Here is a 26353-nt window from a genome sequence, read left to right as displayed (position 1 = left end):
TAATTAAAGCGCCATTCTGATGATCAGTGTTTATCTTTCGGTTGTTAGTTATGCATGCGTTTGGGGAGCTGCTTATTAACTTGTTTCCAACAGCCTTATAAATATGCAAATGCGGACACGCCGTGTGCCGTGTCTTCTGCCTGCTTTTATCAGCATCAAGTGATGCTTGCACCATTTTTTCGATTTCGATTTCGGCTGTTTCACATTTCCACTTAATACTAATTCCAATAATTTATTATTAAGTCAAAGTGGTTCCTGGCCTCTGACTAATTGACCAGCGCATCGATGAAGCGGCAGCGCACAAAAATATCCAAAATACTCAAGAGCAACAACAGAACCCTCAAAAAACATCCCAAGCAATGGGAAAACCTGTTTACACCTGCCAGCTGAGAAGCTGAGCAGCTGAGCAGCGCTGGAAATGAGCAGCAAACAAGCGATTTGTGTGTCAGTCGATTACTTTATATTGCCGAGTGCTATAATTTATGCCAATGGCTACATTTTGGCCGACACTCTGTCTGCGCGGCAGCGAGCCAACGACGCCGCTCAGTCTGTCCCCTCGAGCAGCGTGAAGGCCGCCGTTAACGACGGCGACGGAGATGGAGATGACGATGCTGCGGTCCAGCTTCACATTAGGCTTATAGTCGATACTCTCGAATCGATATTTGTGCTGTAAACCGCACAATTTGTGGCCAGCTAATTGACTGAGCTCTCTCGAGGTGTTGGTGCTAAGTGAACGCGACGCGTCTGCGTCGAAACGAATCGAGTCGAGGCGAGTCGAGTTGAGTTGAGCTGAGTCGCAGGCAAAGCCAAGTGTGCGAACGATGTGAACAACGCGGCGTATGCGCAATATGCGGCTAATTACACAGCTTGTTGCGTTTAATTTGTATTTAATGACTTAATTGCAAAGCCGGTAAAGTTGGCTGGCGCCCAGTTGTCCGAAGCCACGTCTCGAACTGAATTCGAATTGGGAATTAAAGGCGGCCACGTGTCGTATACGCAATGCCGACAATTGTTTATAATTTGCTGCACCGCATGCGCAAAGACTACAAATTAACAAATCGCTAATTATTGGCTACATTTTGGCACTCGCATTCACACATTAATGGCAAGATTAATCAAAGCGTTGGCACTGGTGTTGAGTTACATGATTAATAATGTAAAAGACCTTAAATGGCAACGTACACACACACACATACACTCAGAAAATACGAGTATGCGTCAATATGCAGCTCGCATCTCGCGCGCAATGCAATTTAATGTTCCAATTATATTTTGGCGAATTTTTGGTTGAGTTTTTGGTTTTTGGTTTGATTTTCGATGCGATGCGGTTCGATTGCCGCTGTTTACAGTTGCCACATGTGAGTGATAAATAAATAAATTTGTTGAATTTATGAGCGTGCACTTGTTGCAATAATGCACACAGGACGCGTGATCGGCCAAATCGAAAATAATACTGAACCCCTGGAATCGTATTTAATTCGCTTAAATACGAAATACAAAATAGATCGTTGGCCTAACAAACATTTTCAAACAACATTCGATTAATTGGAACTTGCGAATGCCGAAAGTATGTATAAATATTTGCATTTAGGCGTTTCCTGGGAAATGTTTTGTCGGTTTACAGCCACCAACAACAGAAGCAACAACAACAGCAACAGCCACAGACAAACGAATGGCAAAGGAAAGCCGTGGGAAGAACTTTTGCGAATGGCAAAACGAAAACAAAAACGCAACTAAACATCCAGAACAAAAACAAAAATATCACAAAACAAAAACATGTTCATAAAACAGCTTCATGGATTTCCCAGGAAAAACTCTGCGCCACGAGCCAAATGCAGAGAAAAATCTGTTGTCGCTGAGGCTGTTTTCGGTTTGGGGTTAATCCCCGCATAGCATTGAGTTGCCTTTATTTGGATGTAGACAAAACAACAACAACAACAAAAGCGAACCATAAAGATGAGGATGAAGAGATGCATTTGGCATTGTGTATCTAAATTGAAATCAGCATTGACCTGAAGTGCATTGATAACTCAACAATTATAGTATGCAGCAAGCACATTCAATTCACAATTCAAATTCCCAATTCAAATTTACAATTTACAATTGAAAGCCATCAGCAGGCAGGCAGCAGCAGCAGCAAATCAATTAACCTTGAGAAAAATGCGTTTGGCAAAAACTTAATTGAAAAAAATAAAAAGCCATCAAAACGCATTCAACAACAACTACAAAAATGACTCTAATGCCATTTGACTTAACGAGCAAATCGAATAGCTGGCTGACTGACTGACTGGACGAGAGCTGGACGGAGTCTGCGATTGCGATTGCGTCTGCCATGTGCTGGCCATATCATCATCATCAGGCTCGTCATCATCATAGACATCATGCCAGTTGTTTATACGCAGCGTCGCAGTTTCTGCCTCTGTCTCTGTCTCCATCTCTTGCTCTTGCTCTTTCTCTGCCCCCAAGTCGATGGCACGCACATGGCGCGGCCGGAGGTAGACCCCCAAAAGTAATTTCGCCGAGTTAATTATTGCGTGTTTAACCTTGAAATTAACGAGTATATTTCGATCGTTTTAAAACTATAAAATAATCAACTTTGTTTAGCTTTCGTTTCATAAAATTTGCACAAAATAAACTGAATAGAAATATTGAGCAAAAAAGGCAGATAAAAACAAACAAAATATAAAATATTATCAGGTTTGCTTTTCGCTTTGATATTCCTCATAAAATTCTATGCTTAAGCATCAGCCTTAAAATGGTATTTGTCATTGCTTTAAAATTGCACTAAACATCAATTGCATAATCCATGTTAATCTCTCGATTCGAATCAAGTGCATAAAATGAGTGCTTGTGAATGGACTGTGTGAGTCATTCGCGAATCAGATCCTCTCAAAGCCATAATGCTCTTGCACTTATCTGCCAAAGTGTCGTAAACATTTTTAATACTCGCAATAAACTGCAACATGGAGATTCCATCCAACGGAAACAGAGTGGGAAAGAGAGGGAGAGAGGCTGAATGTTTGTGTATTTATTCAGGTTTTATTTAATACTTTAGTTAATAGTCCCCTTTTGATTTATTTGGCACACTTTGCTGTACACAAATGGCATGGAATAACACACGCAGAGCATTGCGAATTTCAATTTATGGTCACACACGGCGTATGCGTAATGTGAACTATTATTACCTATCTGCACCGTTTTAGTAATTACCTGCAATTCTGATGCAAGTTGCTGTTGCCTTAAAAAGATGTCGATTTCGTTTATTGCTGGCTATCAATCTAATCGATATTCGCATTTTCACACAATCTCTCAGATGAGATACGCACACATGTTATATAAATATTCATTGTAGTCGTAATACAGCGTATTCAGCATTCCACACGGCCGCACATTCTCACGTTCACGTTCGCATTCAGTTTATTTACATATTTTATGTAGTATCTGCAGTTGCTTGCCCACGTCGGGGGAAAAAAGCATAAATTACAAATATTTATTTGCTTTTGGACGCTTACAAAGTGTGCGTGTTTATTTGGACAGTGCAAGTCGATGCCAAAGGCATTGGCCTGGCCCGAACTGGACTGGACTGGACTATAGAGTGGACAGAATTGAAACACCTGGCACAATGCCGCGCCTTTCGATGTAGACTTGCCCCTTTTTTGAGACTGATTAACTAATTAAAAATCAGGCAGAAATCGGCTTCCTTTTGCAACTTGACGCGTTTAAGACATTGTAAATTATTGGCCAGTTCAAAGAGACGACTTCTCGGAACGCTCTGGGTGGTGAGCAGTAAACAGATGGCTGATCGAGAGACTGCAAGTAGCCGTTGAAGATCGAGATCGCAGTCGAGATCGTGTGTGCGATCGTGTTTATACTAGATGCATGAATGTGTTAATAAGCATTTAGCTTAATTGCCCTTCGTGGTGAGATTTTTGTGGCTAACTCAAACCCAGACGTTGCCTGGCAACATTGCGCCAAAAAGCCAAAAAAGGAATGCTCAAGCACATTTCACATTTCCCATTTCGCATTTCGCTTTGGGATTATTGTTTATTTTGGATGTGGCTCACTCAGGTTGCACATTAAAAAATAAGAGCACTATTAACTAAACTAATCACAGAGCCGGAGTGTAAACAAAGCAATATTCCACAGGAATGCCAACAATTTCAATAAACAAATTTTCAACTAATATCTACCTTATTATTTATGTTAACGGTTCGGCACAACGAAACATTCGAACACGCTGCGAATGCGAAATCACTTTGAATGTTTTTTAAACTTCGAAAAAGAGACTCGCACTCTCGATCCTTGTCGCGATGGTAATGACACAAGTGCATTCAAATATGTTCAATATATAATTGAAATTTAAATTTCGAGTGTTACGTGCTACACAGGAAATACCACATCATGAAGCACGTAGCATGCCACCCACAATGACACACACCCCGCAATACCCAAAAGCGGATGTCGCATTGCAAATGACAAATTCCAGAAAATGCCTTTGTGTATGCTTTCTTTTTTTAAATTTGAAGTTTTTACTCAACTCCTTTCCTCGGTTAATTGACTAACTGATTGACTGTCTGACTGAGTGTCTGGCAATAAAAACCTAAAAGCAAACTTGATGGGAGCTGCGATGAGTCGACTCCTTAATTGAGCATAACATGCAGACAAATATTTTCGACTTGAGTCGACTACTCAATCATTTACCGTTTTCTGACAGCAATTTCGAGTTGTATAAGGAAGTGTCTGAACGTGCATAAACTTGAATAAGAATCGTGCAATTCATTGACACTCGTTTTTATACCCGCTCCCCATAGGTAGAAGGGTATTATAACATATACGGGTATATCAAAGTTGAGCACACTCGACTGTAGCTTTCTTACTTGTTTGCAATTCAAATTGGTGTTTTATTTAATTTCCTGAATATTGAAAACTAATGCTGACATTTTATACAATTTCATTTAAGATTCTTTCAACTAATCATAATTTGTTTATTCATTCTAGTTGAATAGACTTTGAAATGCTTTAACTCGTATCTTGTCGTCGAGCAATCTCAACGATTTCTGTCTTATTGTTTTATTTTGTGTTGTTGTTTGCGCTGCAGCTGTTGAATGCGATGTATTTTGTTCACAACAAATGTTGTTGCCATTGTCAGTGCACATTTTTAATTGCTTCTTGATAATGCGCTTGAGTTATGGACTTGCAACGCCTCTGACATTTCAATTTAGCTATTGACTGTCAACGGCATGTAAACAGACTGTTGCATTTTATTGTTATTGTTATTGTTATTGTTGTGTTGTTGTTCCCATCTTTGGGCTGCTGACAATGAGTGTGGGGCAACCCTCGAAGTCATCATCAAATTGCAGCCTGACATCCACTCAATTGAATGTTTGCATTTTGATTGATTGCATTCTCATGTCCAAAGGCGTTCGCCCCATTCTTCATTCTTCATTCTGGGCCACGTGATGTTTATTATGTCAGGTTCGAAGTGTCGCAGAGAAATGCAAAAAATGGTGCTATTTGTTCGCTTAGGTTTAATTGATAGTATAAATAAATCAGATGAGTGATATTTCTGTAGCAATTAAATAAAAATAGTCTGAAATATATTTGTGATTTTTAAAGACCGCACAGCAAGTAAGCGAGCGGCATCCTCACAGGTATTCTACGTATTCACCTTCTGCGGGATTGACTCATAGACAACGCATACAATATATATTCGACTCATCGGAATACACATACATATATATTTAACTATCTGGGCCCCTTTGAATATTGTTGTACTATATATTGGAATCGGACCGCAACACGCGAAATATTACTAAGTAGTTGCAAATGAAAATTGGATAATTAAGAAGTGAACGAGTTGAAATTGTATAAGCAAAAACGATGCTAGTACATATCCAGGTGAGCATTATTAATTTTATGTGCTCAGTGTGAGTGAAGGCGGCGGCCAAAGTTCGATGAGAAAGCAAAGAATAAGTGGAATGCCAATTTGGTACCGAGAAAATAAACAAATCGCAGAGATGAGCATAGGCTCTGGGAGGATTGCTCTTGGATGTTACTGTTGCTGGGTCTGGTATTTTATTTGAATTTGATGGGCGCATGTTTTGTGTCTGCGCTGTTCAAAAGTTTCCTATGCAAATGACCACGCGAACTGAAGCTGATGCTGAAGATGGCCAATTAATCGAGTATCGATATCAAAGCCAACGCGATCCATTGATTACTTAACAACATCATTATTATACGAGAAGAAAGACAAAGATAAATGTGCTCAGCAGCTGCAGCTGTCAGCCCTGTCACTTGGCATTAAGAGCCTTCCCATTACTCCCCCCGAATCTGAAGCTCTGACTTTGCGGTTTTAGGAAGGCGCCACATCAATCATCGCATTAAATGCAGACAGATGAAGAACTAAAGAGCGATAAAGTAAGTATAAGTTTCTTGCTATCAGAATTAAGAGGAAACCTTATGAATGGGATCGATTACCAACCAGCATAACTGTGGGAATTGTTCTGAAAGTATGCGGGCAACTCTCGCTGTTAATTCCCAGCGGTCACTTCTTCGGAAACACCTATACGTATACACGATATTGCAGAAGCTTTGTATTAAATTCGGTTCCGGCGAAGCCAGCCACTCAATACACATAAGAGTTCGCTTGAAATTTCGAAAAAGTCAGCTGCACTTATTGTTATTAGGTATAGAAATATGTGATCTTTGCCTCCATCACTCATTAGCCGCAAGCCGCATCTCTCCCCTCGATTGTGGCATAGAGTGCATGATAAATACATAACATATAGAATGCCTCAGGTCTGGCGTTTGTATGCGGAAAAGCTTTGCAGTGAAACCTTCACATGGTTTCATTTATTCTAATAATTGTCTTTTATTTTTTATGTGCAGCATTAATTTGCGAGCACACAACACTTTGGTCTGGGTCTGGGTCTGGTCTGGGTGAGTTTTTTTCTGCCAGTCTGTCAATTAACCTCAGCGCTTTGCGTTGATAATATAAGTTATGGCTTTTTAATCGCTAAAAATTTGCATGCCCACTGTTTGAGTGAGTGTGCGTGTGTATGTATGTGAGTGTATGTGAGTGTGCACAGCATTGCACTCGAACTTGTGCTCGTATTTCAGTCTTTCTGTCTGCTCCGTTTGCTGTTATTAGCCAGGCCTCTTTTGAAGCAAAGAGCAGAGGGGCCTGAGGCTGTTGAATCTGTATCTGTATCTGTATCTGTCCCTGGCTCGCAACTCGCCTCGAAGCGAATCGAAGTGCAAGTTGAAGTTGAAGCTAAGTCGATGCCTTTTTTGAATTTCATTCAGAAAGAACGCAACTTCGACTCCGACTCTGACTCCGACTTGACTTGACTTGACTTGACTTGGGCATAAATAATTCATTAGTCGCTTACATTTTGTATCTGTCAGATACATATTCGTATCTGTCAAGCTTTTGATGCACGTCACTGACCCGAGAGTTGCAGTTGGCGTTGTACAATTTGCGAATTTGATTTGTTTTTCCCCTCCCTCATTTTCTGTTCTTTGTCTCTGTTTCACCTCTTTCTTTTTGGGGTGTCTTCCTTCAGTAATATCCAACGGGATACATGAATCAGACTTATTCAATTGTACATTCGAGTCGTCAAAACGTACTCATATGTACTCGGTACTCGTTACTCGACTTTTATGTCGTGTGTTTGTGGTTGTGTTTGTATCAATATTTTTTCTTTTTGTTTTTGGCGGGTCAGTGCACTTTCGGCAACGCGACAATTATTTTACTGCTCGAAATTGGGATTGAAAATACATACAAACTGTGGCGTGTGTGTAGATATGTTTGTACTACAAATGTATCAGGCGAGTGCGAGTGTGAGTGTGAGTGTGAGGCGAGTATCAGGCGTATAATTAGACAAAGCGGGCAATTAAAGCGCGCTCTAATCACATTAACCACGGCTCATTTAGGTCGCCATGCGATACGCTTAGGTTGGAGATCGAGTTCGTGATCGTTGTTGGTCTCAAAGCCCGGGATTCCTATACATAACTATGCTATTTGCATAGTAGGCACCATCTATTCAGCTCTCGTTTGTTGTGCTGCCATTGTAGATCTGGATCTGTTGTTGTTGCTCTATGCTGTGTTGTACTGTGCTGTGTTGTGGGTACCGTTGCCACCCAGCTTGGCCAGCATCATTAATCTTAATGATACGAAAGTTGCGACTGATTAATTTGTTCGATAATTAAAATTGATTGGCCTCTGGCAAGCCGGAGAAAACAGTACGCACACTGGACTTCGTCTGACAGTCTGGCTGGTATTCGGGCAGCAGGCGGCGACGATATTCACAGCCTCTCGCATAATAAATGATCTTCGCAAAAAACCAAAACAAAAATAAAGTGAGCCAAAAGAAACAATAAAACGGAAGCAACAAACGCTCTGGGAAGGAAGTGAGCCATAATAAAAGTCATGGAATACCTTGTTGATTTTTATACCCCTAACCGATCAAATAATAAGGAAAGAACTTGATTGAAATATAAATAAATAAATACGCAAGAGTTTTGAAGAGATTAAGAGAGATTACCAAGAACTTACTAAAGACTCTCGGTTGATGTCTCAGCTAATATGCCCGATCGGAACATGAGTCGTTAAAGTAAAACGGGTAATGAGAATGTTATATATGAGCTCGAGCGTATGTAGGGAAATGTTTAACGCGACTTTTAAGTGCGAATTTCAGCGTGTTCTGCTGTCACGCAATTTCCGGCACGTTTTTGCATCTGCGAGTGAAATAAAAACAAAAAACAAAGCAATTGTAGATCATGTAACTTGTGACATGTCTATTAACTACTTCCATTGTTATGGCCTACAGTTAACGCCTACTCGCACTTATCATCCGCATTGTTGCAACTAACATGGAAGAACACACTGAGAAGTTTTAGTCAGGATTCACATTCTTATTCGTATGCGGTTATTTATTTATGCTTGACAGATTTGTCAGAATTAACAACGTAATTTTTCAGTGTTTCAGCGTTTTATTTGAAATTTATTTATTTTGGCGAAGCGAGCGGCGATAACCGGCACTCTCTAAGTCCAAAAAGCTGAAAAAATTATGTCACAGCAGCGTCAAAAATTGTGCATATTATATGTGCGAATGTATTCTATGTGTATATAGCCATATATATGCTACTCTTAAGTTGGTATGTCGGATGTCGGTATGTCTAGTCACAGCCAATAAATCTTACAAGAGAATATGCCCCGACCCCAGTCGACTCGACTCACATTTCCACCAGACTATAACACTCAACTTGAGCACTCAACAAGTCGGCCACATGTGCCACATAGTTATACTGTTTCTATTTATTTTTGTTTTTATTATTTTGCATATTTATATTGTTCATATATTTATTTTCATTTTTACATTTTTGATATGCTCGATTGTTGCTGTTGTGTTTTTACTTTAATTATTGCCAATTTATAATTTTTTTGTTTATGTCTAGCATATATCACAGTTTTTATTGCAATTTGTTGGACTTTTTCGCTGATGATGCTTTCGCTTGGCTTGCTTTGCTGTTGCTTTGCCTTTTGGTGGATTAATTAAAGCATTTTTATTGTTTCCTCGTTGTTGCTACTTTTTGATTATATAATACATTTTATGGGGCTGCACCCGCCAAAAGTTCTCCGCTCGTTCCCAATTTGATCATGATCTTTTTCAAATTTCAAACAAATATATCAAAATTCTGACACGCTTCTATCTGCTCCCAAAACATAAGCACAAACAATGGGCATAAGGTAAAGTAAATAAAAATTAAAAGAATTGCCAAAAATTAAAAAAAGACGGCCATGTGCTATTTTTGTATTGATGCCTCTTGGATTCGCCTGCCGCGTTTTTTATTTTTTGCCATGTTTTTTTTTTTTTTTCGATACCTTTGGAAATTTTATTTTTGCTATAAATCTAACCTCAAAGCCTTCTCACTCATCATTTGTCTAATTTTTGTAGAACAAATTCTTTTTTTTTGTATTTTTTTTTCGTTTTTTGTTTATTTTCCCGACATTTCTTCTGCTTTTTATTTAGTTTTGCGGCCGCTTTTTGCATGTCTGAATACACATACATACTCGTATATTAACTAATTATTTTCTCTACATATATTTTTTCGATTATTTCTTATACTTTTTAACTGCACGCTCACACCCACTAGAAGGAAAAGCAATCGTGGGTGTTTCTATTTTTAGTAAAGGGCGTGTTTAGTTTATTTTCAGTTTTATAGTTCTTGATTTTCCTCCTTTTTTTCGATGAAATGCGTTAAAGTTTTGCATAAACAATGATTCAGTTTCGATTCAATTGGCAGTTCTGTAAGACATTCAATTCACATCGCAATCAACGAAAATAGAATGTGATCCGAGTCAAGATCTTCCCAATCCTCCAGATATTTATGTTAATACTAAACTAGTTTCACCAAATCCTCTTCATATTCACCTTTTAGTCCACAGCTCGAAATAATACGTGAGAAGCTTTGCTTTGTGGTTCACTTTGCTTCGTTGTTCACTTTACTTTGTGGTTCACTTTTGTGTTATTTTACCGGTCGTTTTTTTGGGGATATATTTTCGAGTTTAGCTCGTTCGTAACATGATATAAAACTTACGACATTTTCGACGAGTGAACATGAAAATGTTTGGATTCTTTTGCCGCGCAGACTTAGCATTCGCAAAATCCGAAAGCAGACTGAATCTGAATTGAGTGCAAAACTTTTGCTCCGACTATCTTTAATATATACGCAAGATGCCATCGTATAAACACACATCACCGGTTCTCATCATACCGAGAAACATGGCTGGGAATAGGAAAATAGTTCTCTATATTTCTCATTGGCTTTTTTTTGTTGGTACAGTGGGGGTTTACATAAATATTTTGCTTTGCTCTTGCTGCGTTTGCATCCCACACTTTATCCTTGCACATGCAGGGGAAATTAATCATATTTATAGTGTTTATTTAATAACTTTCTGTGTTTAATAATTTCCAATCTTTCCTTGTAAATTTCACAAATTTCTTGGATTTGAACTTGTGAAGAATTTCATATTCATTCGCCGATTTGTGCGCATCTCTATAAGATGATTTCTTTTTTCTCGCTCTCTTTGGTCGATCGTTAAGGCTGAGCATAAATTTAGAATTTTCCTGTGTCTGTGTGTGGGTGTGCGCGTGTGTGTAAGTATGCTAATAATACCCTTTAGATAATCGCAAGGGGTATTTCCTTTTCATATTTATATTGTCTAAAAAAAATTCCCCAAAAAAGCTATTATATGATAATATAATAATTTTGGGATTTTCGATGGTAAAAGAACCAATATTAAGTGTTTAATATTTATAAAGTCTATATGCCAGGGTATTCCCCTATTCATCTGCTTCACTTTCGCATTCAATCTTTTCGTAACGATCTGGCAACTTTGCATATTGCCCAAAAGACATTAGAAATTTTAATTGACCAGCGAAATACTTAAATGAAATGTCAATATCTAGCGCCAGCTGCAAATCTATAATTGTGCTTTTCTTCTATATACTTTATAATATATTACAGACATCTGCAAGAATTACAAAAAATAAAATAAGATAAATTCAAAATAAAATCCTCTCTACATGGCGCCAAGGGCGCTGTGATCTTGACCATAGACGAGACACTTGGCTCGATGCCTCCCTCCGACTTCCCCGAAATTTGTTGTTCGTTCCGTGACATAATCCGAGTCGAGTGCATACTGATCGCATACTTGGGGATCTGTCCCTGAGCCTGGAGCTGAGTGTGTCTGTGTCTGTGGCGTGTGTCTGAAGTCTCGAGAGTGTCTGAGTTGACTGGGAGGGTGTGGCGGCGTTTTGGCTCATTAGACGTTGCGCATCAGCGAATGCCTTCTATGAATTTATGATCCTATAAAGTCGGAACGCCTGGTCCGACGGGGCGGACATCTTTGTCGCATTTCCCAAATATTATTTTGTTGTTGTTGTTGCTTTGTTATTTCGGTCTCTCTATCGTTCTGCCTGCCAATTCGTTTGTGGTTGTTGTTATTTGGCGTTAATTGCCAAATGGCTGTGACAAGTCTCGTGCCGCGCCCACGAATTCTCGCCCCACACTCTCTCCCCGCGCCTATACCCTTCGGTCCCTCTTGACTATTGCCGTGCCGGCATTGAGATAAAAGACAGAGAATAACTACTAAAAGTCCGCTCGTGATTGCGATTGTGATGCCGATTGTGGCGATTGTCGATGGCGATGGCGATGATGAGGGTGCGTTGATCTTGGCACTCATTTAACTCAACGAGATGTGAGTTCATCTTGATCTTCTAGGAAGTCTTTATATGCAATTTATTATGCAAACGGTTTCTCTCTTTCCATATTTCTCAGCGATCATTTCATCTTTAATTAAATCGAATTTATGTGATTTTCCAAGAGCGTGTGACACTCATGTGGCTTACAAATTTATGGGGAATTCCACTTGTCAAACTTGTTTTATGCACTTCCAAGAGATTTGATGAGAGATAGAGAGAAGTTTTGCCTATCAGATTACGCAAAATCTAATAAAATTCCAAATGAGAAGCCCGCTAATAGAATGAGAAGGGAAAGAATAGGAATTATTCAATAATGAAGTGCTAAACGGGCTGCCTCCAAATAATGAGCGATCCAATTAAGATAGCTGCAAAAACAAGAACTGTTTGGTTTTTTTATGATTATGATTTCCTAATTACAAGCATCATAAAATCATAATTAAACAATAAAAAAGAAGCTGACTTTTATGGCAAACCACTTAAGAGTGCGAGTACAAAAAAACAAGCCAGCAATTCTATTTGAGTTGATGTTGATGTTGCTTTTGCTGCTGCGCACTTGGGAGCATAAATTTTATAACACATTTTACAAGACATTAAAATTTAGCAGCAAACAAATTTTATTGCGCACCAATTGAGGTCAGCATAAAAAGCAAAGAAACTAAATGAAAAGCGAGCCCCGATTTCCTTTTATGCCACGACTTGATGATACTTGGAAGTAAATCGCGAATTTCGGATGAACCGGCTGAGGTTTTGCGGTAGACAACTATACCTTATAATTTCTGGAGTTTCGAGCATAATTATATATGGACTCGAATGCAATTTAATTACCTGAAGGAGCACCCCGATGGCATAGTTTGGCTTTTTGGCCTCATTCTCAACGGGCCTTGAGCTAGTGGCTAACATCTTGAGCACTGATCACTGATCACTGATCACTTAACCACTTTAATTGGCACTGCACACAAGTTGATCAGTTTGTACTGTTTTCTCTGTTTCCTCGTTTTGCCTTTTGGCTATTTACACTGCATTTTCACTGCGATGATTGCGACCCGATATATCACTTCGGTACTCGATAACTACGCGTTTGCATTTAAGTTTGCGCAGACTCAACGCCCACATGCAATTTACACGCTTAGCCACAACAAACACGACTGCAACATGCAGCATGCACGCCAGCAATCAGCAAGAGCAACAGCAATGCAATAGGAAGTGTCGTTGTGGCTGTTCGCATGAACTCTCGTCCAAGTTCACTAAACTGTTTGCTGCTTTGCTCTGATCTGGTCAGACCAAAAAGACTGGAATTGCCTTTGAGACGTCGAGACTTGGGCAATTTGTAAGGCGTTTAAGCTGCGCTTTTGTAATTTGCGTTTTGCGTTTTGGGCCAAGCCTCGGCTTCGGATTTTATGTCCTTTATTTATCTTGTCTTCGCGTGGGTGTGTTTGTTTATCCTTGTGTGTGTGTGTTTGTGTTTGTTGGGTGTTGTTTGTTGTTTGTATTGTCGCGCACATGCGTCGTCCGCATGCTTGGCTCTACATGTTGCGCACAACTGAGAGATCTCGGAGATCTGTTGGCTTTTACTGCTGGTGCTGGTGCTGGATGCGAACGCAGAATGACGCCGACGCCAGCAGCCGACGCTGAGAAACTCGCTGTTGCTGTTGCTGTTGCTTCACGACACGACAATACAGAACGGAACAAGTTACAAGCAACAACAGCAACATCAGCAGCAGCAGCAACAATAAATAAGACAAGGCAAAAGGGCGCAGTTGCTGCGAATGCTGCAGTCTGCTTCGGCGTCTCAGTCTGCGTTGGCGTTGACGTTGCTTTTGCTCTCCGCTGTCTGCTGTCTGTGGTCTGCTGCTTAAGGCAAATAAATTGCTGCCCAACTCAAAGAAGAAGACGCCTTGTCGCGCCTGTTTTGGCACCCATGAGCAGAATGTAACTGTCGAAATTTTCCTAATGAAATATGATTAAAGCTTAATGAAAAATGAGCTGTAGCAACAACTGTCCATGATATGATTGGATCTTTGATTAGATTGGGCAACTCGCCACAACTCGTAAACAAAGCAACCAAAGGCAATGACTGCTCTTCAGCTCTTCAACAACGGAATACACAACAGAAAAAAACAGTTCATAAACCAGCTCGAATACCCTGCAAAAGAATCGTACTACACGTGTGCCAAAGATCATCGGGTTTTATTTATATTAATCGCATGCAAAATTCGATACGACGGAATGACATTCATGACATTCTTAAGTTGATTTCTTTACGGTATATTAATGAATTTCTGATGCCTATCAAAGAAGCTATTTAGTGGCGTATGCATGAATGTATAAAGCATAAAGCCCTTCTTATGTTATAAACAGCGCACATATTGGACACTTATTAACGCTTCATTAAATTCTTGTAGCGCCCACCAACAAAATTAAAGCGACAGCTGAGAAATGTAAGAAGAAGCCGAAGATCGAAAGAACAGCAGGAATAGGGGGAGGTGGAAGAAACAAAGATTCTGTCAGACTCGTATGTAAAACTGGTTTTGGTCCGTTGTTTTCTTTTGACTTTTGGGGCACCAACCAACCAGAAGATAAGACTCCACCGTTGTTCTCTGGGAGCACATGCTCGCCGGCAATCACACGAGATATAATCTAAGTTAATTGAGCTACTCCGGTGCCCTACGCTGGAGGGGAGCCGGAACTGTTTAACGTAATTGATTAAATTGAAAGAATAAGAATTAGATAAATAGATCAGCAATTGCCAAATTAAGTTAAGTAGGGAAAGGATCCGATAAGCCGATAATGTGCCAATTACAAGCTCATTTAAATTCCTTGCAATCCCCAATTAACCTAAGTGAGATCCGCTTTATCGATACGAGTATTTGTGATAAGCCGAACAGTGTAGGGTATCTTGATCATCGCGGTTGCTGAAGAAAACCAGACAGAAACACTGATCTCTTATGATTGAGGCCCAAAAGAAATCAACAACATTACGACGACGACGTCGACGACTATAAAGCATAAAAATTAATACATTTTTCGAATTATTTTATTACGCGCCAACAACAAGAAGCAGATCCAACAAGTGAGAAAGCTACAGGCGAGTGTGCTCGGCTGCGAGATACTCGCTACTTACTTTGAATAAAACCAAAGCAGTGGAGTAATATTTTAAAATTTATCAAATTAATATACCGCAAAATACTACAAATATACCAAAGGCTTTAATTGGTATATTGATATAGTACTACATTTAAAATATACCATTGAATACAACAAAATACCAGATTGTCATACCTTCTAAATTTTGTATCTGATTGCAAGCATTCAGACTGACAGAATATTATGGGGTAATATTTTAAAATATACCAAATTAATATACCGCAAAATACTAAAAATATACCAAATACTATAATTGGTATGTTGATATAGTACTACATTTAAAATATACCATTGAGTACAACAAAATACCAGATTGTCATACCTTCTAAATTTTTTATCTGATTACAACCATTCAGACTGACGCTGATCAAGAATATATATAATATTTTATGGGTTCTATCTGTTACATTCATTTCCTGCCGGCACAAACTTATAATACCCTTTTACCCTTTAGGTAACGGGTATAAAAACAATGCCGCAGTACAGAAAGCGAAAATTAAGCGAAATGAAATGAATCGAAACGTAACGAAGGGAAAACAAAACAAAGTTCAGGGCTATAGCACATATAAAGCCGAGTAGGGGACTTGAGACACTCTGCTCTGGTCCCTCGGCCTGGTCAATCCATCAAAAGAGATTATATTCATTAACTAGGCAGCGAAGCAGCAACGCAACAAGCCTGTTACTGGGCCTTGAGCTCAGACTCAGACTCAGACTGGGACTGGGATAAGAATCAACTGGTGGTGACTGCTGGAATTTCTTAAATTTTTTTGACAGTTCTCATCAAAATGTGTTGAAATTGTTATTATTGTTATTGCGCTGTTGTTCTTATTGTTATTACGAGCAAATTTACAAAAATCATCTAGCAGATCGCAATGAGCAATGAGCAATAAGTATTGAGTATTGAGCGTTGAGCATCATCGCATCATGGCATTTTAGTGCCACCATGACGTACCACAATTTCAATTTCAAATGCCCAAGATCTGCGAACTCCATTAAAAAACCGTTTCACCATTCTCGTAATTGTTGCTCTTGTTGTTGTCTTCAGTCTTCAGTATTTAGACCACACAAGAGTTGTTTCACGATCGTTTTTCAACATGTGTCTGAATCGTCGTCGCCGTCGTCGTCGTGAATGTCTCGTATCGTCTTGACATCAGATATATAAATATGATTGGGGGACGGACAGACGGTCAGACAGCGAGCGTCTCTTAACCTTGTAATGAAATATATCTTTCTAAATGTTGACTAAGTATATACATTCAGATATCTTAACGGGCACAGATTCCTGCAGCTGTCGGATGTTCTCACAGCCAGCAAGAATTACGAGTAATTTGTGTACAGTTTGACATGTTTACATGCTCTCGAAAATGAGGCGAAAGGCTAATAGCCATTTACAGCACTTTCGCTGCGAGTTCCTCGATCGGACAACAGCTGCTTTCTATCAGGGGTTGCGTAAAAAGCGAATCTGATCCGATGACCTGGCTGGGCCTATTTGTAAATACACGCCACCAGCTTCCGGGGCCACTCAGGGGCCAATATTTTTGAAGATAATGCCACTGATGAATTACATGCCCAGATCCCGTTGTTGAAGTCGACACCAACAGCCAATCGGCGATAAGAAAGGCAGCCAAATTATAAAACAATTAGTTGTCTAAGGCCAAGCCAAAGCAAACAAGTGAATTGCTGAATGTTTAACACCAATAAGGAGCGAGTATCGTGAACTTGAAGCATCAACTCGACTCGACTCGACTCGACTGGTTAAACGAACTGAAACTGCTTTCAATACCCGCAATATCATCTCATCTGAGATCCGAGATCTCGCAGATTCGTCTCCAAATAAGTCTCTCAGATCGAGATCCGCAAGTGGGCTAACCAGTGCATTCAAGCCATTGTCTTTGGTGCTTTTGTTGGATAATTTAAGGCAGCAAATATGGCATTTATACGCATACATTAAAAATGCTTAATACTCATATTTAAGCGACTCTTTTTGAATTTAATTATTCAACGCCATTTGGGGCTTGGATGTACACTCATTCGAGTACTCGAAAGCTCTTGCTTTTAGCTCATAACACACTCGTAATCGTATGTCTGTTTTTTTTCAGCACACCTCTCAATGGCGATGGCGATGATGGTCTTTCCTTAGTGGGCAGCTCTAAGTTGCAACACACATGAGTTGTAGATGGAGTGTATTTAGTTAACTGCTCTCAGCCACCTGCAGCATTCGAAACTAATCAAACAAAGGTGCCAGCCGTACCTTCAACTATGGTTATTGCAATAAATTCAGGGAGGGGTCTTTATAGGCAATCCAAACTTAACTTGACAACCTTCTCAGACTTGGCAACGAATGTGAAAATAAGTACTAAGATGTTAGTCAGTATTTATGACATTAGACACAGTTGTTCTACGCTGATAAACTGTCAACTACCCTGCATTAAATTCTTCTTTCCACTCTCCATATAAAAATCCATCTAGATCATGTTTCATTTTATTTTTCAGACAAAAACTCGTATTCGAAAACACAAAATCACTTCCTGCATTTGAATATTTGCCAAATTCGAAAAATTGTGGCCATAAAATGAATAGACTATTACTTAAGAAGGAGACATTCTGGGGTCGGAGATGTCTCTGTTAAAATTAATAAAAGATGGTCATAAAATTAATAAAAATTGAATATAAAAAGTCCAGATTAGAAATGCAAACAATGCTAATTCATATGAATACACTCATTAGCATGCTACGGTATTTTGAATACGACGATCTAGTTGTTTATTGCTGATTCGAGGTTCGGTTCGGCTTATAAATCGATCAATTTTGTTTTAACTTGATATGCGAAAATCGCAAAACAAGTCGCGAGGTAGTTGAGAAATCAATCGCTTTTACTACAACAACAACGACAAAGTATGAGGTATGAGGTATGAGTAGCCATAACTGTGTTTTACTACCAATCTGCAGACGATGGCAATTGTTGTTTCGATTGATATTTGCATTGTTTGCTGTTTTTTAGTTGCGTTCATTAACCGCTGGTGTTTCTGACCCCCAAAGCCCAAACCTAAAGCCAAGTCCAAGTCTCAGTTTACCACGTTCTGGTTTGGTTCTAATTTATTGTATTTTTGTATTTTTACTTGTTGTCGTATGCACAATAATGCCATCAATCTAGCTGCTCGTTCGATTGGATTCATTTCGTTTTAATTCGATTCGAATCGATTCGATTTTTATGTATGTTTGGTTTGGCAATTGCCAAATTGTCATGTTTGCCAGGTGGCATGACAAATCCCAATGAGAGAGTTCACCTGTGGGTGGATACTACTAGATATCTGGGGGCATTGTCACTCATGCCCCCGCTCAGGTCGAAACAAGTTTGTTCGCCAAATCTGTGACTCTTTTTTTCTCTCCCTCTCTGTCTCTCTGTCTGCTGTTTTGTTGCTGTGAAGTGTGTCTGATTCTTTTTGCCATATGATATGACCCAATTTCCTTGACACATGCCTGGCAGGTTTAAAAACCCAAAAACTGTTACGGTTAACAATCAATTCTGCTGGCGAGTGTTGCCAGCACTTATTACCTAGTTGTATTTCTTGTTTCTTTTTTTTTTTGCTCCCCCCTCTTGTGGCTTGTTTCTTTCTTGCAGATTTCATTAGTCAATAATTGAGTTTACCTGTCTGTTTTGTCAGTGAACCCATAAACACGAACTGCGCCCCGGGGGCAGCCAAAGCCAAACCCGACCGAGCCAAAGCCAAAGCCAACGCCAAAAATCAAAAATGATAATCAAAGGCGAAGCCACTGCCACCAAAGCTAAAGCCCAAGTGTTGGAAGCTTCATTCAGAACCTCGGAGCGTCAAAGTTCCCACGGTTGAAATTCTTTACGCATGCTCTGACTGTGGGGCATGCAACTCGGAGGCGCAACCTTAGACTTTCGCCTTCTATTCTATTCACTGCTGTCAATGCAAACTGGCCGCCAGTCGAATTAATATATATTTCATTATATTTATGTGGAACAGATGCGTCGATCGATATACTGCAGCCCACAGCACATCGCAATCGAGGCATAATCGTATAATCATAATAAACACATCCACGCAACGTCAACAGCAGCAACAGCAGCTAAATTATGTAGAGGTGGGGAAATTGAAATGTTGTTGGAATGAGACAATTATTAAATGTTTTATTAACCTTTTTTAGAGGTTATTAAAATTTGATAAGAAAACGCATAAAAAACACAGACTTTAGCCGAAAATATAAAAACATCGGAAACGTCGTTTACGCTCCACCTCTAAAAGTAAGCCTAAGTAGCACGTGCGTAAGTTTTGGGCTGCTGTTGCTATTGTTGTTGCTGTTGCTTTTTGGTAATGACCCAAATTTCATAGCCTAATGGTCGTTTAATTATACGACAGACAGCGACAGCAGCAGCAACAGCAGCAGCAGCCGAAACATAAATACAAACTAATTGTACAATAACAAGGCATTCCCGTCAATATGGGTATGGGTGTTTATATCGATCAGCGATATAACAAAAGGCTAAACAATGGATTTTTAAACAAATATAGTGTGTTCATAATTACATATTAAATGCTTCACAATATATCGCTGTTCCTAACACCACCCGAGCTCCATATCGGCAAGCGGCGGAAATGCGGCACACGCACTCGCTCAGCTGTTGACGTAGGCCTAGCATCTGTTAGTCCAGTCTGCTGTCAAGAACAACAGCATTGTGTAGCCGCCAGCCACAAGCACAAAATAATTATGGCAACAACAAATACTCATTCTACTTGAAATGAAAAATTGCTATTGTAAGAGAGTATTATATTATTTAAAATCTTTTAATATCGATAGTCATTGTTCAATAGTATCTTTTATCGATAGTCATCACTCGAGAGTAACATATATTTTAAATCTTTATTTCGCAATATTTAATTTAATGATATCATACAATATTGATAATCATTGTTTCATAATATATATAGTATCCGATATTCTTCGTTCGATAGTAATATTTGAAAAACTATCGAATATTTTTGGAAATGTGCATCAGCTGTCTGTGGAGAAGTTAACAAATTAATCTATAATTTGTAAGAGAGTATTTATTTTAAGTTTATATTATTTAAAATCTTTTAATTTCGATAGTCATTGCTCAATAGTATGTTTTATCGATAGTCATCACTCGAGAGTAACATTTATCTTAAATATTTATTTCGCAATATTTAATTTAACGATATCATTTAATATCGATAATCATTGTTTCATAATATATCCATAGTATCCGATATTCTTCATTCGATAGTAATATTTGAAAAAACTATCAAATATTTTTGGAAACTTGCAGCACTCGCCATCAGCTGTCTGTGGAGAAGTTAACAAATTAATCTATAATTTGTAAGAGAGTATTTATTTTAAGTTTATATTATTTAAAATCTTTTAATTTCGATAGTCATTGCTCAATAGTATGTTTTATCGATAGTCATCACTCGAGAGTAATATTTATTTTAAATCTTTATTTCGCAATATTTAATTTAACGATATTCAATATCGATAATCATTGTTTCATAATATATAGTATTTGATATTCTTCATTCGATAGTAATACTTAAAAAACCATCGAATATTTTTGGAAATTTGCAGCACTCGCCATCAGCTGTCTGTGGAGAAGTTAACAAATTTATCATCATGCTCTACGCATTTTACATTCGTAGACACAAACACAGTTGTTGCTGTCGGCAACAGTTGCTGCTGTGGTTGTTGTTGGTTGCTGTCGCTGTTACTGTTGCTGTTGGTGTTAACGCAGTTGTTGTTGTTGTTGGCGCTGGAGCACAGTAATTTGTGTATATTGTTGAGTAATTGACACGCCTGCTTTACCTAAGCAAAATTGCCAATTGTTTGGAGTGCTAAAAATTAATAAGTGTGTTTAGGTTTCTCAAAGTCTTTTCTTTAGGCCTTTTGACTCATTTCGTTGCGCTCTTCATGCTGTCTATTTCTTTTTCTTTTCTTCGTTTTTGGTATGTTTTATGTTTTGTTGAAGGCAATGACTGTGTTCAGCATGTGGCATACAAATTGCTACTATTCGTTGTTGTTGCTTTTCTTTTCTTTTAAAGAGCCCTTGCCCACAAGCGTTCATTGCAATCGGCAGCTACATTATAAATATGTACGATACATAAGATCTCTTATATAGTATTCGAGTATAATATTTGCTTATGAATTTGGTCCGCTGCCATACATTTTAATGTATAATCGAATTCGAATTTATTGCAGGCAAACTATTTGGCAGAAAGGAAATCCAAATTTAGAATAAAATACAAAAATAATCGGAATATTTTAAATGAAATGGGCTCATGTTATTACCTGCCAAAATAGAATTTCGACTATTGCTTTATAAAAGCATTTTCAATAAAATTTGAATATTGTTGTCCATTTTAAGTTTGGCTTCGATACTATTCGGAATTGATAATTATTTTTGAAAAATTGTAGTTGTGGATAAATGATAAATGATCGTCTGTAGACGATGAGTTTTATGCATATAAAAATATAAAAATAAATGTATATCGAATGTACTTTTTCTTGAATCGTGCACAAGAATTTCTTAACGTGGCCGCCATGCACTTGTCCAAATAAAAAATAGAATAAGCATCGCATACAAACATGCACAATTCTTGAAAATAAAACATATGTACACATCAACCGATCTATATATACAGATATCTAAATATATAACGATCCATATGTTTATGCAAAATTGCTCTTTTCCGATCGAAAGTGTTGCATGTTTTAGTCCGAGGCGAGGCAGTCACATTTAAAGCTACCAAATTAATTAGATTATAATAAATAAGCTTATTGTTTAGATTGTCGATGAATTATAAATAGCGCACAAAGCAGCTGAGTTAGTGGCAGACGTGCCTCAACTCATATATGCCAATATAGCATTGCACTGATAAGATAGAGATTGGCGCCGAATTGATGTTCACGGATCGAGGATGCTATCGCCAAGTTCTATGTCATGTTGCTAACACACATTTTTGATAGACAGAGCAGCGAACTGTGCTGATCACTAAACGATTTGATCTCGATCGTCATCGTTAGATTCATGTACAACTTGACGTATACATAACAGACAGCAGAGTAGCCCACATGAGTGTAAAACTGTGTGTGCGTGTAGCTAAACATTTGAGTAAACATCGTCACATTTGTGCCACAAATTAACATCTATCAGTGACCGAGTCTTCTGTGTACATTTCGAGTATCTGCAAGTATCTATCACCTATCAGCAGTCAGCAGCTTTTAAGGGCCACGTTTAAACACTCTGAGAGTGTGTACTGAGTGTGTGTGTGGTCCTAGGCTCAGATAGCGACGAAGAGGCGTTTAGTAGCCGGCAGCAGCAGCGAAAACAAACACGGAAATATTTGTCCAAGCAATAAGAGAATACAGACAGAGGCTGTTCGTTCAGTCAACGAAATGCAAATAGATAATAAATAAAACTGGTCGATTTAATTATGACAATAAATCGAATTTATATGCAAATTATAGTTTGTTAGGTTTGACCAGAAGCCCCAGAAGCGAAATTTATACAGATAGCAAACAACAAATAATCAATAACATATAACATCTAAGATTTAACAAATAACAAATAGATGAAAGGGTGTGGGACTCACATATAATGCGATACTAAACGAATACAGAATACAGATGAAGAGCATCGATAGCAGCACATATGGAAGATTATCATGCTTCATTCCGAGAAGTATCTCTCCGCATCCAGGAACTGCAGCAGGGTGCAATCAAAACGACATTCTTCCCATCAGCCGATTCATAAATCATTCCTCCCAAATTTATAACAAAATAAATACGCCCTGACTGCGTCTCTGTCGGAGCGACCTCACATAGATCGCAGCATAAAACCGCAACATTTTGTCTAATTCTGGGGGAATCGAAACAAAGGCATTCCGACAGATCCGGGGCTGCCCAATGGGCTCCTTGAAATATTAATAAAAAAAACGAGAACACACAAACGTCGAAGACCCTGCCATTAAAGAATCTTTTTTGTTTCGAATTGAAAGATGTTTCAAGTTTATGAGACTGCTGCACCCATTCTCGAGTTCAATGATAAAGCGATGATGCCTCAAGCTTTGCTTTTTTAAATAGACCTGAGGGGGAGTCTGAGGGAGGAAAGTCTAAGCCAAAGCCAATGCCACTTTGACTTCTGAATTCAAGCAGAGAAGAGTTTAGCATATGAATAAAAGCGGCGGGTCCCCAATTTATATGCAAAGCACTAAGCGTAAGTCGATAATACCAAAGCTATAGACGATTTGTGATGTGTGTATATGTAAAGTATATCTTCACAGCTTCAGAGATGATGCCACCAAACCAAAGTGATGACAACAGTTGTGTGAAATAATTAAACGAGTGCCATAAAATCAAAATAATAATAGTTAATGAAATTATGTAAAGTGATGTTACAAGTTTCATCTGCAGAATGGAGACCAACGCTCACAACAATATGTTAAATGACAGCAAATAAATAAAAAAATCATTAAGAGCGTTTCTTATGGTTGGGGAACTGCCACAAACGAAGCAAAACAAACAGACTAAATACCATATAAAGCATTAAGCCAGCTGAAGGCAACCTTAGGCCGAAACCAAAACCAAAACCGAGACGGAGTCGGATCCGAAGACCGAGACAAAACCAGATTTTGGCTAATTTTTCAAGTTTATAGTTTATAGGCGGTTCTTGCTTTGATGTAAGCCAACAAATCAGTTAAACAAATTATTACTTATCCAAATCCTAATCCAAATGCGTGTATCTTCCTCCTAATAACACTCAAATCGATTTGGCGAAAAATTCATTCACAACTTTTGACATGCAGAAAAGAAAACGAGAAACATCGAAAACAAAACAAATGTGTAGAAAAATTGGACACACAATTATTAGAGGTGTTTTCGCCTTGAATGGACGATTGCGGCTGTGGATGGACATTGGTAAGCAATTATGCTAATGCCTTGCTTAAAATGGCTGCCTAAAGTCCATATTAATATAATAAATAGCTAAATACCCGATGGGGAGATACCGAGGGAGAGACGGAGACACATCATGCATAACAAAATGAAACAAGATTCGAAGTCCGAAAGGCGAAATCCGAAAGATGAAATCTAAAATCCGAGCCGAAATCAGTTTGGAAACCAACTGCTCACTAGGTTGAAAATGTTTAACATTAATCTTGGCTGATAAATTAAAAAAGAATTAATTAAAATCAACAAACACTTGTCGTCTCACATCTCTGCCGCGATGTGATTCTCTGATTCTTGCTGACATTCATTTTATTTTAATTTTTTTATCACTTTGACAGCTTTTGTTTTTTAGCTTGAAATTGCTAAAGAATTTTTTCGGTGTTTTTATATTTCTCGTAAACGTGGGTGGCTCAATGCGGGTGCAGGGTGGGGTGGGGAGGTTGATTTTGGCGCATAGAGCACGTAACACACAACAGCCCATAATAATAATAATAATGCTCAAAAATGCAAAGCCAACGACTCAAAACTCAACTCGAATTGAAACCGAAACTGTCACCAACACCCTAAAGTCACGCCCCGGCAAAAAACACTTCAATTTACGATTATTTATCTTTATTTTAAGCCTTTTTCTTTTGTCTCAATTGAAATCTCTGACCGTTTTGGCCATTATGACAGCATTATAATTCCGACGAGCCATTTGCCGCTATTCATCACGCAAAGGGCCCTGGCACGCCTTCCCCGGAAAAAGTATCTAATAAAATTGCAAAAATTATTACCACCGATAACTCATACTCAAATTAATTGCAAGACTTGCTGAGCTGAGCTGAGCGGAATAATTCCGAGTTGATTATAAAGTCAGCTTGAAGATGTGACCACACTTGATCCTCGTGCTTTCCTAGAGCGTATTCATAGGTCGGCCACGAAGTTACACCCATTCGAATCGTGCTTTAGCTTACTCAAAATTTTTGGCATTTGCGAGTGACAGACAAATGTTTAATTTCTTGCAATTTGTTTTCTTTTTATACCCCGTTGAAAAGTGTCCAAATGGGGTTTAATGAGTGCCAAAGCGAACTGCAATTTATGACCAAATGCAGGCAATTAATTATATTAACGATAAACGTTTCCTCAATCAATATATCTTTAGAATTGACCAATTAAAAAAAAACATTTATTGAAGAAGCAATTTCTCATAGTGCAGTGGCGCCATCTATGGCTGAGTGTTTCTTGCAATGCGTATACGCACTGTGGGCACTGGGTATCTGCTAGTTGAGCTCTTCAAGAGTGCAGCGCTTCTACTTGTTCCCCTTATTTTGTGTTGATGTCAACGAACGCTAAAATTTTTCATGATATTTATTTAAAGTAGACAAAATAAATAACAAAAAAAAAAACCAAAGAAAAAAAAAACACACAGTGGGGCAACAACAACAAATAGGGGCTAAGAAACATGCGCAAAGCGTCGTCGTACGACCGAAATAAATAAATGATATACATATTCAAATTCTAAACATTATACGAAAAAATCATTGTTGAAATACAAATTGGATTGGGGCAAGCTCGAAATTCTATGGCGATAAATACAAAAATGATTCCGACTACAAGAGCATGTATATAGAATTTGTGTGTATATAGTACTTACAGCAACTAGCGCCACATAAAAAATGACAGAATTTATTTTTAAGAAAGACGCAAGCTGAAAAAACGAAAAAAACGAGCAAAACAAAAGCAACACACATTAAAAAATTGCCCCTATTTTTCATGTGCGCTTAAGTGTGCTGATGTTGATGTTGATGTTGATGCTGTCTGTTGAGAGCAGCAGAAAAAGGGCTGCGACGTATGCATGCGAGACTGACGCCATTTGAACTGAGGCAGTCCAGTTTCTGGTTGTCATTCCCAATTGCCAATGCCGTCCCAATGGGGTTAGACACATACACACACGGCCATAAAGAGTGTGTTAT

The 26353-nt window shown here is 38.6% G+C and overlaps 2 protein-coding genes across 6 annotated transcripts in view; one reads left to right on the top strand and one right to left on the bottom strand.

Moving 5' to 3' along the window:
• The window catches only part of LOC132784263 (B9 domain-containing protein 1), a 44428-nt gene that overhangs the window by 6257 nt on the left and 11818 nt on the right, over positions 1–26353 (top strand). The gene's annotated exons all lie outside the window — the stretch shown is intronic.
• Positions 1–26353, bottom strand: part of LOC132784256 (A disintegrin and metalloproteinase with thrombospondin motifs 9) — a 41414-nt gene that overhangs the window by 11201 nt on the left and 3860 nt on the right. Inside the window, exon 1 of one of the 5 annotated variants that reach the window (XM_060789746.1) lies at positions 13095–13184. The exons of 1 other annotated variant lie outside the window; for it this stretch is intronic. In XM_060789746.1, the coding sequence (XP_060645729.1) occupies positions 13095–13169 (75 nt within the window). In that variant the 5' untranslated portion in view covers positions 13170–13184. Of the gene's footprint in view, positions 1–457; positions 879–4190; positions 4262–10436; positions 10657–13094; positions 13185–26353 lie in introns of those variants that run through there. 3 more of the 5 variants (XM_060789747.1, XM_060789748.1, XM_060789749.1) reach the window with 3 other exon arrangements.

The sequence above is a fragment of the Drosophila nasuta genome, chromosome 2R (assembly GCF_023558535.2).
Source record: "Drosophila nasuta strain 15112-1781.00 chromosome 2R, ASM2355853v1, whole genome shotgun sequence".
NCBI lineage: Eukaryota > Metazoa > Arthropoda > Insecta > Diptera > Drosophilidae > Drosophila > Drosophila nasuta.
The sequence above is the reverse complement of the archived record's forward strand: the minus strand, read 5'-3'. Positions and strand labels throughout refer to the sequence as shown.